At 53.7% G+C, this 15528-nt stretch overlaps 1 protein-coding gene across 1 annotated transcript in view; it reads left to right on the top strand.

Moving 5' to 3' along the window:
- The first annotated feature begins 4150 nt into the window (after window positions 1-4150).
- PRAG1 (PEAK1 related, kinase-activating pseudokinase 1) overlaps window positions 4151-15528 on the top strand; it is a 49685-nt gene continuing 38307 nt past the window's right edge. The window contains exons 1-3 of the mRNA XM_040965838.1: window positions 4151-4272; window positions 8726-9148; window positions 11920-13706. Of these exons, the coding sequence (XP_040821772.1) occupies window positions 8813-9148; window positions 11920-13706 (2123 nt within the window). The 5' untranslated portion in view covers window positions 4151-4272; window positions 8726-8812. The remainder of the gene's footprint in view (window positions 4273-8725; window positions 9149-11919; window positions 13707-15528) is intronic.

Here is a 15528-nt window from a genome sequence, read left to right as displayed (position 1 = left end):
TCTTCCTTGGGGGGGTGTTCCTTGCCACCCCTTCCTGCTACAGAGCAGCCCAGAGTCCAAGCTTTGTTCAAATATTCCCCAAGGATTTCCCTCCTGCCACCTCTCCCCCTGGCTGTGGATCTCTCTTGAAGCTTCTCTCTGGAATTTAAATACCCTGGGGGCGGGGAGAAGGGGGGCAGGGTCCTTTCCACCCAGACCTCTTCTAGGGGGTTGTGGCCTATGACCTTCACCTTGACTCATCTTCTTTGCTCTGTCTTTGCAAGACTCCTGCAGCCTCTTTCATTGGCCCCTGGGCCTCTAAGCACCACCTCCAGAGGGCAAATTTGGCTTACTGGAAGGCTATCATACCCTTTCAACTCAAAGAGATCACAAAAGGGAATTCTCTGGCTTTCCTATGGGAACTGATGTCTTCACCGTTTCAAGGCTCATCTTCAATTCCACCTTGACAGCGTTCCCACTTAAGGCAGTGTTGCTGTGAAGTTTAAGAGAGAAAAGCCACTTCACAGTCTTTGGCACCAAGATCCTGATGCAGAGGAAGCACCCTGGACAGATACTATTATCAGCCAACAGGTGAGGAGCCAGTCCCTGTATTCTTCAAGGGTCCCACACACTGTCCATCTTGTTTCCTCTGCCAGCCCCCTTATGAAAGTCCCCTACCTGATATCTGGACCCAGGGCAGAAAATGCAAGCCAATCTCCCTGGCTCCCATCTCTGGCGCTGTTTCCTAATCCTCTCTGGGAGACAAAATTCCAGATAAGACTAAGGAGAAACTCCCGGGATGATGTCATCCTGTCACTCAGAAATAACACTTTCTTGTTGGCTCACACAGAAAGCAAGTGCTTCTGAGCCAGTGCCTCACCGCATTCCCAGGCGCGTCTCCAATATCCACGCTCCAGGCCGACTGCAAGAAGTCTCGCTTGCCCATGTCCCTTCCTTTGTGGACACCATTCTCTCAGGCCGGAAAGTCCCTGTCGGCCACAAATAGAAATGTTTCTCATTCCTCCAAGTCGCCTTTCTCCATGAAACCTCTTTTTTTCTGTGTGTGTGTGTGTGTGTGTGTGTGTGTGTGTGTGTGTGTGTGTGTGTGTGTGTTTCTCCCACTTGGAGCCCCTCTGGCTCTCGCTTATCTTCATCTCAGAACTTGCATTTTCTCTCTTACTCACCTTTCTTTATTTTCCCTCCCAGTAACTCACTCAGCACTTCCTAAGACAGTGCCACTCAACATCTGGTGACTCAAATAGAGCACCTTTCTTTCCCGAAGGTCAGAAATAGCTCATCTTTTACTGGGAAAGTAGCATGTATGAAATAGCTTTGATTCAACCTTCATGCTGGTGACCAGTTTGTGCTTCTATGATAGACTCTGATGGTACACACTTCATAATTTTACCCTATTGCTGTTCTAATTCCAGATTCCCTTTTTTTTTTTCTAATGGCAGATTGTACAGAGAGATAAGAGAAGACAGAGAGTTCTTCCATCCACTGGTTTAATTCCCAAATGGCCTCAACGGCTAGAGCTGCATTTTCTCCAAGTCTCCCACATGGGTGTAGGGGCCCAAGGACTTGAGCCAGCTTCCACTGTTTTCCCAGGCCATTAGCAGTGAGCTGGATCGGAAGTGGAATAGTTGGGATTAGAACCAGTGCCCATATGGGCAGTTGGTCACTTAACCTACTGTGTCATGGGACTGACCTCCAGACTTGTTTTGTTAGTGCCAAAGCACTACTGTCTCTGTGTCTTCCCTGAATTTCCCAAGCTCTAAGCATTTCCTTGACAGAAGAGAGCCTGTGGACTAACATCATGAAGCGAACAGCTCCTCTTCAATGCCCTGGTCTCTATTTCAAAGCCCAAACCCTGCAGTTAAAAATGTCATGAAAATGAACTGGTAAGAGCTTGGAGCAAAACACTGTGTATGCCAACCCCACTGCACTGCGTGGTGCAGGTTGCCAGTTCAAGCAGAAGTGTTTATGAAATGCATGAGCTGACTGCAGCTAGGCTGAGGAAGTCACCTCCTTAACCGGCAATGGCAGAGCATTGTGTGAGAGTATGGGGGTCTCGTATGCATCTAGCTTTTGATTCTTTTCATCAGGCAAGATGAAGCCAGCTTTACGAACATGTTGTTGGCATAATAAGATGCACATTACATGTCAGCAGCTACAGTGTAATGTATTTTGTGTGAGCACAGCCAACTGCTAGGAGACACAGTTTACTTGGCAGGGATGCTGAATGAACCTTCGAACAGCTGTCCCAAGCCACAGAGCCAATAGGTGGTCTTGCCACACCATGACAGCTGCTTCTCCCAATTCTATTCTTTAGCTGATCTGTGTATAAAGAATAAATTAGATAAAGAGAAAAGGCATAAAGGGTGCAGAAGTGTCTCCTGGGTCTTCAAGACAGCGTTTGTTTCTTCTGTGGGGTGAATGTCCCCTTCCAAGGGAGCATGCAGGACCCCCGGGCTGGGGTCTAGGAAGCAGCACCTGCTGCAAGACCCACTTCTGCCCTCTCTCCACACGTGCCTGAACTACCTGCACCTCTACGAGGCTCTGGCATCTTTCCTGTGCCGAGGACTTGGGAGACACCTGCTTGCCAACACCTCTCCCTCCTGGGTCTTTCCACCTGTGTAGGTCGAATGCTCGGCTCTGATGGGTACTAACAGAGTTCAGCAGAGTTTGCTGTCCTGTGTGTTCAAATAATTTCTCTCTACTTTGGAAAGAAGAAAAATCAGGCTGGTTTCCAGTATTCAGAAGCACAGCCTGAGGCAGTAGAGCCAGACAGCTCTTGGTTTCAACACCAGGTTGACTGCTTCTCCATGCAGAGCCCAGGCATTCTCAGCTTCAGTTTTTTCCTCTGTAAAATGGGGCTAATGGTAGTCTCTACTCTGTAGGGCTGCTTGGCACAGGGTAAGCACTTAATGAACGCTGCTTCTGCTCCCATCCCTCCTTCCGTGCCCACATAACTGCTTAATTCTATCCATCCTCTTCAGATAAACAGCTCACACAGGAACAGGACAAAGCCAGGCTTCAAGAATATTTTTCCTTCTTCGGTCCCCTTCACCTACTTCCTCTTCCAGGGCCAGCCATGTCACAGGCACAGGTAAGGAAAGAAAGCACAGGAATCTTAGAGGACCCCTCTTTCTCCTATCAATAGTGCTCGCTAGTTGGCAGAAGACCCCAAATGCAATGAAAAGGCCAAATACGATGGGAAGGCCACATGAATTTTATCTGCCCCTCCCCCTCTTGGGGAGGGATCTTATTCTTGTTCCGTTTGACGAACCCCCACCCTGGCTGCAAAGTTCTGGGAACTGTCCTCCACTCAGGTGTCCTGCAGCAACACCCAGGGCAAGGTGCAAGGGCCCAGGCAGCAGCGGGAAGGGAGGTGGAGTGATTGGATCGCGGTTGTCATCACTCCCGGGGAAGAAATGTGTAGCCCGAGGACTGTCTCAGCGCATGACTCACGGGGTGTACGCTCAGGTGCAGTGGCCTGCGAAGGGCCTGCCTGTCCCAGCCAGGTGCAAGGCCAGTACTGTGCATTTTACCTCTAGAAAACTGGAATTCAATGAGGTTGAGCAATGTGCTAAGAGGCTTTGAGCAGGACCAGGAAGCTGCAGTTCGGGCCGTCGCCCAGCTCCCTCCCGCGCGCCCAAACGCCCCTGAGGAAACAAAACCGACTCCCAGGAGCCCTAGCCGCGGTGCTTCCGACCCCTCTCAGCCGGCCTCCCACTCCCCTCAACCTTGCTTCTCCCAACCTGAGGGCCGTGGGGCACCTACACCCAACCTCAGTACCTGGTGGCCAAAGGAAGCTTGGCCGCGCCACAGCTGCGCCTCCCCCAGCAGCCCCGGAGGTCGCCGACGACGGGCAGCGGGACCCCCGGGGCTGGAAGCTGAGGGTTGGCCCGTCGGCAGCACCCCGCAACGGGCTGAAGGCGGAGCCCCAGAGCCGGGAGCCCGAGGGCGGGCCGGGCGCGCGCGGGGCGGCGGGATCCCCGCCGGGGAGGCGGCGGCGGCGGCGGCGGGCGCGCGGGCGCGGAGGGGCGCGGGGCGCGGGGACTGCAGCGGGGCGGCGGGGGCCGGGCCGGGCGGCGTCACCGGAGGCGGAGGGGGCGGAGCCGCGCGCGCAGCTGCCAGCCGGCCGCGGGGCCCAGGCAGACCACAGCCGCCCGCGGCCGGGCACGCAGAGCGCGCGGTGCCTCTCCAAACAATGCTCCGCGGCGCCCGGCTGCGTCCCGGAGGACAGCGACGCGGTGACCCACGGCAAGACCTGGGGAGCGCAGCCCCGAGGTGAGCTCTGAAGTCGGCCTGTTCTTGTGTGTGTGTCTTCCATGGCTAACGTGGCTGCATCGAGAGAATCGGCGGCAGCCGCGCGGGCGACCCACTGTCGCCGTCCCGCCGGAGCTGACAGGCGGCAGCCCAGGGGCTAAGTGGGGGAGCGCCCTAACCGCCTGAGCCCAGGGGTGGTGCCCGAGTCCGGAGCAACCCACGGGAAGACCCGGGAACCGGAGGGTTGTTCTCGATTCATTCGAGAATTGCGCGCTCTTGGAGAAGGGGAAACTTTCCTTGGAGTTCCGGGATGGGGGGAGCGACTGCTGGGATGGTCTTGGCTGCTCCGTTTGCGCCGGGAGACCCGAGGTTTGGGAACCGCCTTCGACTGCGAGCTTTGTCACTGGAGCCGCGAGCTAGAGGCCACCCGGTGCTGCTCGGCCTGGGACCCTGGCGGTGATGGTTTGGGGGCGCGAGGTGATTACCTTTACCGTAGCGGCGTGCCTGTGGAGGGCCGGATTCCCTAGCCTGCTTGGTCGCTTGGAAGCGCAGGCTGAGCGCACGTTTTTCCCTCTGCCCATGTCGCCCGCTCCTGGCCGGGGCGCACACACACACACACACACACACACACACACACACACACACACACACACACAGAGTCCACTAGAATGGGAATGGAGGCAGCGGACAGCGTCGCCTCGCTGTGTGTATCCTTCAGGCGGGCAGGAACACGGTTTCCCAGAGCCGATACCAAAGCCCACAGGTCTGGGGCCCAGGAGTTGGGCAGTACACCGGCAGTCACGGCAGGTTCCTTGGGCTTTGTGATCACCCTCCAGCTATCCTTAACAGCCGTTGTCCCCTTCCCTGTCGGGGAGGGAAATCTGACAGAAAGTCCTAAGGGAATCCTGCGGTTGTTCAGCTCTCCTGGGGTGGGGTGAAATTCAGGTAGCCTCCTTGTTGGCTTAAATGTGGGTGCAAAACCATACTCCTCCTGCTGAGGTTAGATGACACAGCACTGGAGAGAGAAAAAAAGAAAGTTGTGTATTTCAACTTTGTGTGTGTGTGAGTGTGTGAAGGTTGTGACTTTTCCCTTACTGCTCTGGCCACCCTGGCCAATGGATCCTGTTGAAATGCAAACACTTTTCTATAAGGATTTTTCTTTTGCTGGTATTGCATTAATTTAGTTACAATATATAGAAGAAACTGTAGACTCCTTCTGCCCGTCCCCCCCTGGAATTCTCTCACTACACGAGCAACTATCATGCAAGCCTAAAGGACGTGTTGAGCTAAGATCTTGAGTCCCGCGCGGGTCTGGCCACTCTGATTCTTGAGATTCCTTTTGAAATGGGGTGGGAGTGCATCTGACAGCTTCGATCTTGCACATGGCAGCCACAAATGTAGTGCAGGAGTTTGCAGAAGCAAAGATATTTTATCATGACTTGCATCAGAAAGAATGCTGAGATCTTTTGCTAATCTTACATGGCAGCCTCCTACTGGAATGGGTGAATTTGCATAATTCTGGGGGCTGCATCCCCCTGGAGGGTAGGAATGTGGGCTGGGGAGGTGCCATTCCCCGGCTGTGGAGAGAGCTGGCTCTGCTAAGGCTAGCCCCGTGGGTGTTCCCCCCCCCTTCCTCTTTCGCTTACAGCAAACAGGAGAGCATGCCAGGCGCAGTAGTTAGGGAGGGGTCCAGGTTCGATGTGTTGCTGAGTTTTGTTTGCCAGGACCCAGAAACCAGCGTGAACACCATGATGGGAAGACCAGGGCTTTCTGTTTTCCCTTTCTCAGAACTTCGCCTTAGAAACCTGCGTGGCTCTGGGCAGCTGTGTTGCCTAACTGTTGGGGTGTCTCCTCCGCTGAGGAAAGGGCTCAGACACTGGTGAGCGGTTCCCAAGGAAACAGCTGGCACAGCCTCACTCTCAGGGCTGGAGTGGGCCATTGGCTGCAAAGGCGGGGGCCTGAGAACGTGGGAGGGGTCCAGGGCACCAAGCAGCCCCCTACCTTGTGAGGTGTTTATATTCTCAGGTGCCTGCTGAGGAAGTGAAAGGTAACCGATTCCAATGGTAAACCTGTGGCAGTCCCTGAGGAAGTGGTTGGATGCCTATCTCCTGGGATGAGGAGCTGGCTGGAAGCTGGGAGCCCACCTAGACCTGGTTTCTAAGCTCTTTCTCTGCCCTACCTCACCCATGGGCTGTGGGGGCACCTGCTGGTGCCTTTCTTTGGGGCAGTGTCAGTAGCCTTCACCACATCAGCTGCCCAGGATGACAGTCACTCCACCCTACCGAAAATCAAAATAGTCCTTCTGCTTTTTTGCCTCCTTGCAAAATGCAGCAGCAAGCCAAAGGATTTTGTGGCCCAGGTTTGTAGTTGGAAGAAAAAAAACCCTGCTCTCGGCTTCCTCTGTTGAAGGAAGAAGCCCAGTGACCCCTTCTGGAGGTTGTGGCTTGAGAATGAACCTGCTAAAGGCATACCGGGAGGGAGAGAAGATGACAGTCATCTTAAAGAAAGGGACCCAGGGGCTAGCGTTGTGGTGGCATGTTGGGTAAAGCTTTTGCCTACGGTGCTAGCATCCTGTGTGGATGCTGGTTCATGTCACAGCTGTTCCACTTCTGATCCAACTCCCATCTAATGGTCTGGGCAAAGCAGTGGAAGATGGTCCAGATATTGGGACTTTGCTGCCCACGTGGGAGACTTGTATGTCACTCTTGGCTCCAGGCTACTTCCTGGCCCAGCCTTTTCTGTCGGGGGCCATCTGGGGAGTGAGCTAATAGATAGATGATCTCTCTTGCTCTGTCTATTTCTCTCTCAGTTTTTCAAATAAATAAATCATTAAAAGAGAGAGGAGGATCCAGTGTGACTGCTGACAGACGAATACTTGCCTTTATTCCCAAGTGTTCTGGCCACATGGAGGTTCTGTAGGCTCCCCTGCTAGCTTTGGAGGGATGAGAGGGCCCTGGGCCCAGCACTGTTGAGCGCTCCTGTGTGTAAGTGTGGGAGTGAGACCAGGAGCACTTCCCATGGAGACTGGAATGAGCTCGGAGCTCCTGGCACATTCCACCTGGTTAGTCCTGTTGACAGTTTAGAGCGCATCAACCTCCAGCAGATTCTCTTGGGAGCAAAGCCAGGCCTGGGGCCAAATTGCCTCTGTGTAATGAGAATCTGTTCACCCTGGGGTCTCCCAGAGACTTTCCCAGGTACCCTCCCCCAACAGGAATCCAGTGCATAATTCTAGGCCAGCAGGTGGACCCCGGCAAACTCTCAGTATCCCTGGACAGCTCCTGGTTTTTCTTATAAAGATATACTTATTTATATGACAGATAGACACAAAGGGAGAGACTGAAATAGACAGGACAAATTCTTCCATCTGCTGGCTCACCCCCCAGCTGACCACAGCAGTCAGGCTGTTAGACCAGGCTGAAGCCAAGAGCTTCAGGTAGATGGCAGTGGTCCAAGTACTTGGGCCATCCTCCGCTGCTTTCCAAGGTATGTTAATTAGCTGCATGGGAAATGGAGCTGCCAGTACTCACACCTGAAGTCTGGCCTGATCTTCCTACATCACATGCAGCAGTTTAACCTGTTATGCTACAATTGATGCCAGCCACTAGGTCTTTGCCTTCGTTTTCCCCTCTGTGAAATGGGGTTAATAGCAACTAGATGGGATGTCACTTCGGTTAATTGGGTAATTATACATCTTTGAGCTCTTCCCCAGATAGTGTGAACTGCCAGTCGTCTTTTATTCAGTTACCACATGGACAAAACCTGTTTGACACTCCCTGCTTCCCATTCTGTTCTATCGGCCAGGGCTTGGCCTTGGTCAGGATAACAGGCACTGAGCTGCAGTGACCTCACTCAGCACAGGGTTGAAGGATGCACAGTAAGGTGTGTGTGTGTGTGTGTGTGTGTGTGTGTGTGTGTGTGTTGAGTGGGGGTGTCTTGAAGATGCCAGACCCCCAACAAGTTTTGCCCTAGGGGACAGGTCAGCACCACAACACCACAATGTCCCCTCCTCCACCTGCTCAGAGGAGTGCATTCCAGTGCCGCCTTCACTCTGGCATGATTCTCAGGCAAAAATTGTAACTTGTTATCTGGGAACCACTGCTCTGATTGGTCACACACTTTGAGGTCCATGTTTTTCTGGGGTCAGTGTCACGGCCCTGCACTCCCAGTAAGCAAAGCACAAGCTTCCCATCTCAAACTCTGCATGATTCCTTCCGGTAGGGGCCCAGAAACCTTCAAGCACCCAAGATTTTAGGGGGGCCCAGGTGGTTTTTTTTGTTCTAAATGTCACGAGGAGTGTTTAGCTTTTATACATCTGATAAATCCACATTACTCAAAAGTGTGTAAGGGCTTTATGCAAACCATGGAATGGAACATTCCTCCTTAGCTCTCTCTTCCCTATGAAATAGACTCCCGTTGCCCACACTGGCCTTGAGTAGGGCAGGTTTCTAATTAGGTGAGCTGTCTGTCTTTCTAGGAAGTCACTCTGGGACCCACCTCTTCCACTTACCAGGCCACACCAGCGAGCCGAGCACAAGATGAGCCAGCACCCCATGAGCCCAAGATGCAGCACGCTGTCCCACTGACCCTAAAGAGCCTGAAGATGTCAGCGTGCAGTGACTTTGTGGAGCACATCTGGAAGCCCGGGTCCTGCAAGAACTGCTTCTGCCTGCGGAGCGACCACCAGCCGGCTGCTGCTCGGTCCCAACCCCGAGCGGGCAGCCTGCCCACCCCTCCTGTACCTCGCCTGCCCCCCAAGCCTGAAAACGGACGCTTGGAAGATGAGGGCGTGAGTGGCTCACCCTACTCCAAGCCCACCATCGCTGTGAAGCCCACCATGATGAGCTCGGAGGCCCCCGACGTGTGGGCAGAGCCCAGCCTGAGTGCCGAGGTCTCACAGGTAAGGTGGCTTTTTTCCAGGGGCTGCTTCTCTTCTGACCCTGGGTAACTGGTGGCAGTCAGTGAGGGCTGTGGGAGCCCTTTTCCTGCAGGTTGGCTTCCAATCCCGAGCCCCAAGATGGCTCTTTCCCAACTGGAGTGTGTAACTGTAACTACACTCCCTTGTGTGGGTCCCCTTAGGCGAAGAACTATTTGACCTTGAGACTATAGATGGGAAGACAAATGAAGCTTTTTTTTAAAGATTTATTTTTATTATTTTTTTTTTTTATTGGAAAGGCGGATATACAGAGAGGAGAGACAGAGAGGAAGATCTTCCGTCCGATGATTCACTCCCCAAGTGAGCGCAACGGGCCGATACTATGCCGATCCGAAGCCAGGAGCCTCTTCCGGGTCTCCCACGCGGGTGCAGGGTCCCAAAGCTTTGGGCCGTCCTCGACTGCTTTCCCAGGCCACGGGCAGGGAGCTGGAAGGGAAGCGGGGCTGCCGGGATTAGAACCGGCGCCCATATGGGATCCCGGGCGTGCAAGGCGAGGACTTAACCACTTGCGCCACCGCGCCGGGCCCGACAAATGAAGCTTTTTAAAAAGAATGATTAGCAAGAACTTTATGATTTATTTTCATATTGTGCAATGCCAGTTTTATAAAAGTTTTATTTCATTATTTGGAAACAGAATGACAGAGAGAGATCTTCCATCCACTAGTTCACTCCCTAACTGGCTGAAATGGGCAGGACTGGACCGGGCCAAGGCCAGAAACCAACAGCTTCCTCCAGATCTTCCACGGGGCTGTAGTTGGCCACCGTCTGCTTCTTTGCCCAGGCTATTAGCAGGGAGCTGGATCAGAAGTGGAGCAGCTGGGACTCAAACCAGCGCTGTGATATGGGTGCCAGTGTTGCAGACAGAGGCTCAACCTCACAGTGCCACAATGTGGCCCACAACAAATGAAGCTTTTTAAAAGGAGTTTTAATTTTTTTGTCCAATTGATAAAATAATGTATATAAGTAGAAAGCATGGCTTGAAGAATGTTATGTACCCAAAATGTCTCAAGGTGACTTTAGCCAACATGAATTCATAACCCACAGCTCCCACTTAGCTCCTTCCTTCCTGTGCCAAGCACGGATGCTTGCATCATTTTCACACATAACTGTCAAAGGCAAATTCTTTATTAAAAAGTATAACCACGCTGAGAGAAGTATCAGCAGCAACGGCATGCCATCATCCCCTGCCCCCCCAATTCCCAGTTCCAGTTTTGAAGTGGGCATTTCAGTAGCTTTGATTTCAGGTCACTGAAGACAGTTGCATCTCCCAGAGAGCTAGACCATTCCAATCTATCCCACAGAGAACTCTATTAAAAAACCGCAGCCATCTAGAAGGCACAATGACCAGGCCTGTTACCTGTAAACAAGTGTGGGAAGCCGCAGGTCCCAGACACCTTCCAGGAGTGCTGGCTCCCTTTTGGGCCTCTTGGCTCCAAGCGGCCTTGCTCAGGAGTGAGTGGGCCAGGAAGGGTGTAGGAGCCATTGTTCAAAGGTCAGTTTCAAATCAGGGGACACCTAACTGAAGAATGGCATTTCTTGGTGAGGCAGTGAGCTTCAACATGGCTGGCTTTCTCGGGGCTGCCCAGATTGTCCTATGCCAGTTAAAGCCCGTTCACCTCTCACATGCTGAGCAAGGATTCCAGGTTCAGATCCCCCCAACCACCTTCCTGATGTGGAGGAATGGGGGGCGTGGGTAAGAAGCCAGAAGCCAGTGCTGTTTGAGATTGCTTCTAGCAGTAGGGATAGGCAAGGACTGAGAAAAGAAGAGGGGGTGATCGTGAGCAGTCGACTTCTGGATCTCGGCACCCCCACCCCCATGCCCTCTCCCACTCTCCTGCCCTGTCTGTATCTTCCCCCACCTCCCACAAGGGTTTTAAATCATCCTGACTTTGGCTTCTTCTGGAGTGCCTGGAGACAGGCTTAAGGGCAAGTGTGATGGCTCAATGGGCTAATCTTCCGCCTGCAAGTGCTGACATCCCAAATGGGTGCTAGTTGCAGTCCCAGCTGCTCCACTTCCCATCCAGCACCCTGTGTATGCTCTAAGAAAGCAGGATGGGTCAAAGCCTAAAGACTCTTCACCCTCATAGGAGACCCAGAAGAGGCTCCTGACTTCGGATGGGTTCAGCTCTGGCCATCAATGCCATTTAAGAAGTGAACTAGCAGATGGAAGATCTTTTTGTCTCTCCTCTCTATAAATCTGGCTTTTCAATAAAAGTAAATAAATGTTAAAAAAAAAAAAAACAATGAATGTGAAACAAAAATTAAACAAAACCCAACTGTTTGTTTTGTTTTTACAGCTTTAGCTATTGAAAGAGTCACAGAGAAAGGAGAGAAAGTGCACTTAATCCATTGGTTCACTCCCCAGATGCGAACTGGGTCTAGGCCAAGGCCAGGAGCCGTGGGTCTCTCACATGGGTGCAGCACCCAAGCTTCCTCCACGGCTGTCCCAGGCGGATCAGAAGTGGAGCAGCTGGGACACCACTCAGCACCTATATGGTACTCAGGGCCCACAAGCTACTGGCTTTACTGCTGGGCCAAAATCTTTTCTAAGCCTGTAGGGGAACTTACTTTACTTGACACCTGTAAGAGAAGAAGGAAAAAGGCCTTTTCCCTCTTCCCCTCAGATTTATAAACCAAAAGCATGGCCAACCCTGGGAGGGAAGAAGGGGCTGCCTGCTTGCAGTGGAGGACAGCCGCAAGCCACTTCCCTAACGGCAGTCTCTTAACCCCTTTAGGGCATCTGGAGGCGCACCCCTGGCAAGCTGCCCCTGCCCAAGCCAGATGATGTGCCCCTGGTGTACCTGAGCAATTTCCGCGGCGTCCCCAAGCCCACCAGCCCCTCGGCCTGCTCCGACGGCAGCCCCCGCTGCCCACCCGCCTACGCCATGGTCGGCCTGCACAACCTGGAGGCCCGGGGGGACCGGAGCATTGCTTTCCACCCTGTGGGCTTCCAGGACGAAAAGCCAAACCGAGAGGACAAAGCCTCCTTTCCACACGCAGAGCTGCCTTCAGCTCAGGAGAGCTTCCGACAGAAACTGGCGGCCTTCGCGGGGAAGAGCTTAAGCGGCGTTGGCGGCCACCGAGGGCCCCGGTCCTGCCCGTCCCCGCAGCCGCCACTGCCGCCACCACCGCCGCCACCGCGGGGGTCCCTGCCCTCTGAAGATGACAGCGACCCCAGGTGCTCACCCTCTGGGGACAGCGAGGGTGGCGAGTACTGCTCCATCCTGGACTGCTGCCCTGGGAACCCCACTGCCCCGGAACCCTTGCCCGGGGCTGGAGACTGCTCACCGCAGCGCTGGGAGCCCAGTGCGGAGGAGAGGCGGGCACTGAGTGACAGTCAGGGCCCTTCCGCCAGCACGCCACCCTGCCTGGGCCCCAAGAAGCCTTCCCTGGCCTCTGAGGCGGCCAGCTCCTCTGACGGCCTCTCCTGTGGCAGCCGCAGCAGTGGCGCTAGCAGTCCCTTCGCTCCGCACCTCGAGAACGACTACTGCTCCCTGGTCAAGGACCCTGTCCAGGGGAAGCAGCCGGACTCTGGCTGCCACACCTCCCTAGCGACCTCCAGCAGGTGCGTGGGGCCTGCAGTGGAGTCACAACTCCCCACTCAGGCCGGAACCGCTGCTCGGCCAGAACCCATCTATGCTGAGAGCACCAAGAGGAAGAAAGCACCTTCGGGCTCTTCACGGAACCAGGCCAAGTCAGAACAGGCAGCCCAGGGCCAGGCGTGGACAGGTGACGCCCGGGCTCCGAAAGCAGCACAGGGCAGGGGCCGGGACAGGGAGGGCTCGGACCTGGTGCCCCAGGTGGCTGCCACCATCACGGTCATGGCAGCCCACCCGGAGGAGGACCACCGCACCATCTATCTTAGCAGCCCTGACTCCGCGGTGGGTGTGCAGTGGCCGCAGGGGCCGGTGTGCCAGGACATTGAGGCAGGCGAGGACGAGGCTCCTGCGGTGAGCTACAGGGAAAGCCAGCATCCTCACAGTGCTGGCAACAGCACACCCAGAGGGAAGCCTGCCATCCCCCCGAAGCTGTCCAGGAGCAGCCCTGGGGGCTCCCCTGTGTCACCTTCCACCTCCCCACTGGCTGACCTCAGCGATGGGAGCCCCGGCAGTGGCAGCCTGGGGCTGGCACCTGCGTGCAAAGGCCCTGTCGACCCCACTCCTGCCTGCCGGACCAATGGGGTGGCTACCAGCAACCCTGTCAGGTGCCCAGCACCCCCCCCTTCAGCCTTGGACCCCAGGCGGCCCAGGTTCCAGACAGGTGCCTGGAGCCGGCAATGCCGGATAGAGGAAGAGGAGGAGGCAGGACACGAGTTGCTGAGTCACAGCTGGGGAAGAGAGTTGAACGGTCCCTCCAGCTCCTCCACCTGGCATCGGGTGCAGCCCCCAGATGCCACCTCTTCCGGGCAGCACAGCAAGGCCAGCACAGGGATGAGCAAGTCGGCCTCATTTGCCTTCGAGTTTCCCAAGGACAGGAGCAGGATGGAGACTTTCTCACCTCCTCCCCCACCCCCAAAGTCCAGGTGAGTACCCTGTGTGTGTGTCTTTGAACATGTGGTCTGGTTGGCTTACCAGGAAAACAGGAAAGCTCATGGAGAATGGGGTTAGAAGATGTGGTTCCGACAAAGTTGGCAGTGTCATGAGCTCACTTTTCACTTCCTGCTTCATGAACTTTTTACCTGTTTGTGGGGAGGACTAGGCTCTCTTAAAGTCCTTCTGGTCTGCAGCTGTCTCAGTACCCTCAGCCTGGGGAGAGTAGGAGTGGCTCCCTGCACTTGAACTCAGCATACCACACACTCCCTAGGTCCCTTATTTTTATAATCTGATCTTTGTTGTCTCTCCATCTCTCTGAACTACTAGCAGGCTGTTTCAAGGAAACCTTGAAATTCTTCGTTTGTTTAAGCTTGCATGAAAGGGCTAACGGAAGTGAGGCCATGCAGGACTCTGGGAGGCAAACCAGCAGGGCCAAATGTGTGCTGAGCCCACTGTTATCAAGATGCCAATTGGGCCATCAGACCAAAAGTAGAAAAGAGGAAACTTTGCACGTGGCTAGGAAACCCTCAGATGTGGGTTTCTGAAAGGGGCAAAAAAAAAAAAAAACCAGTTTCGTGTTAGCATGCTGAAATGCACAGCTCTCTCTGCGTTTCAGTGCTAACTCCTGCTGGTTTAAAGTAACTTTCAAAGGCTGGAGAGAAATACATGCCTTTTTAAAAAGCCATTTTGCTGTGTGTGTGGAGTTTAAATTTTGGGGGAAAAAATCTCTCCATTAAAGCAAAACTGAATTTTCTTTTTAATTGGGGAAAAGAGAAACCTACTGGCTTAAAAAAAACACTTTGAACACAGATTTGCAGCCATGTCATCTGCAGCAGCGTCTCCACTGATTGCTTTGACATTGGTGTTGGAAGCGAGCGAGACTGCAGAGGGAGAAGCTGCCATGCCCCTTGAGTTTGAACATCAGGGCGTTGTGTGCTGTAACTGCATTGCCTGGCTTTGGCACTGGCCGCTGAGCCTGCAAACCAGGCGTTTCCCATTTGCACTAGGAAATGTCATCCTCTCTTCTCTCTCTCTCTCTCTCTCTCAGGTGGGGTTTTAATTATCATCTGAATTGCCACCTGAGATTTAGGATTTGATTTGTTATGCTAAAACCCTTGCCTTCTATAAAGTTTAAGCCCAATGGAATTTCCCATAGGGTCTGGATTCTAGCTCTTAAAACCCAAAACCCAAACAAAACAAAAATTCTTATTTTTTGGCACTTGGGGGAAAAAATTTAGGAGACGCTATTTAAGGGAAAATGGGTGGGAAAAAAAGCTTCTTGAAGTCTGCAGAGGAAGAAGAGCGTGGAAGAGATGGGTAAAGGTCTTTTTAAACTCTCCTTGACCCGGAAGCCGAAACAGGGGTCGCCTTGACCATTATTTGGTGCCGGGATATGGTGCAACCATGGCTTCACAGCCTGAGGGGGCCCACCAGAGTTCCACCATCACAAGCATGACTGACCAAATCTGAATTTTGACCTCTTGCCAGTGAAGCTATGAGATGGCAGGTGCACAACGTCCACACATACCACAACACTGACTTTTAGCTTTAAAGTTGAGGAGGGTGCCAGGGACTGTGGTAGCCTTCAGATCTCCCAGTGTGAGAATGCAGTGCATCCTAGATCCAGCACCCAGACCAGTACAGACTGGTGGTCAAGAAAAAAATGTGGATCATGGAAAAACATGGGTCTTCAGACAACATAAGTGCTTTGGTTACTCTTTTCCAGTGGGGCCAGTGGATGGTGTGTGTCCAGTGGATCTAGTGGGTGGTGTTTCCGGTGAGCAGCTTCGTGTGGGAGTGATGTGGAGGTGG

The sequence above is a fragment of the Ochotona curzoniae genome, unplaced genomic scaffold (assembly GCF_017591425.1).
Source record: "Ochotona curzoniae isolate NIBS_2020 unplaced genomic scaffold, NIBS_Ocur_1.0 scaffold_4505, whole genome shotgun sequence".
Classification (NCBI taxonomy): Eukaryota; Metazoa; Chordata; class Mammalia; order Lagomorpha; family Ochotonidae; genus Ochotona; species Ochotona curzoniae.
Note: the sequence above shows the minus strand (reverse complement) of the source record. Positions and strands in the feature narration are given on the sequence as shown.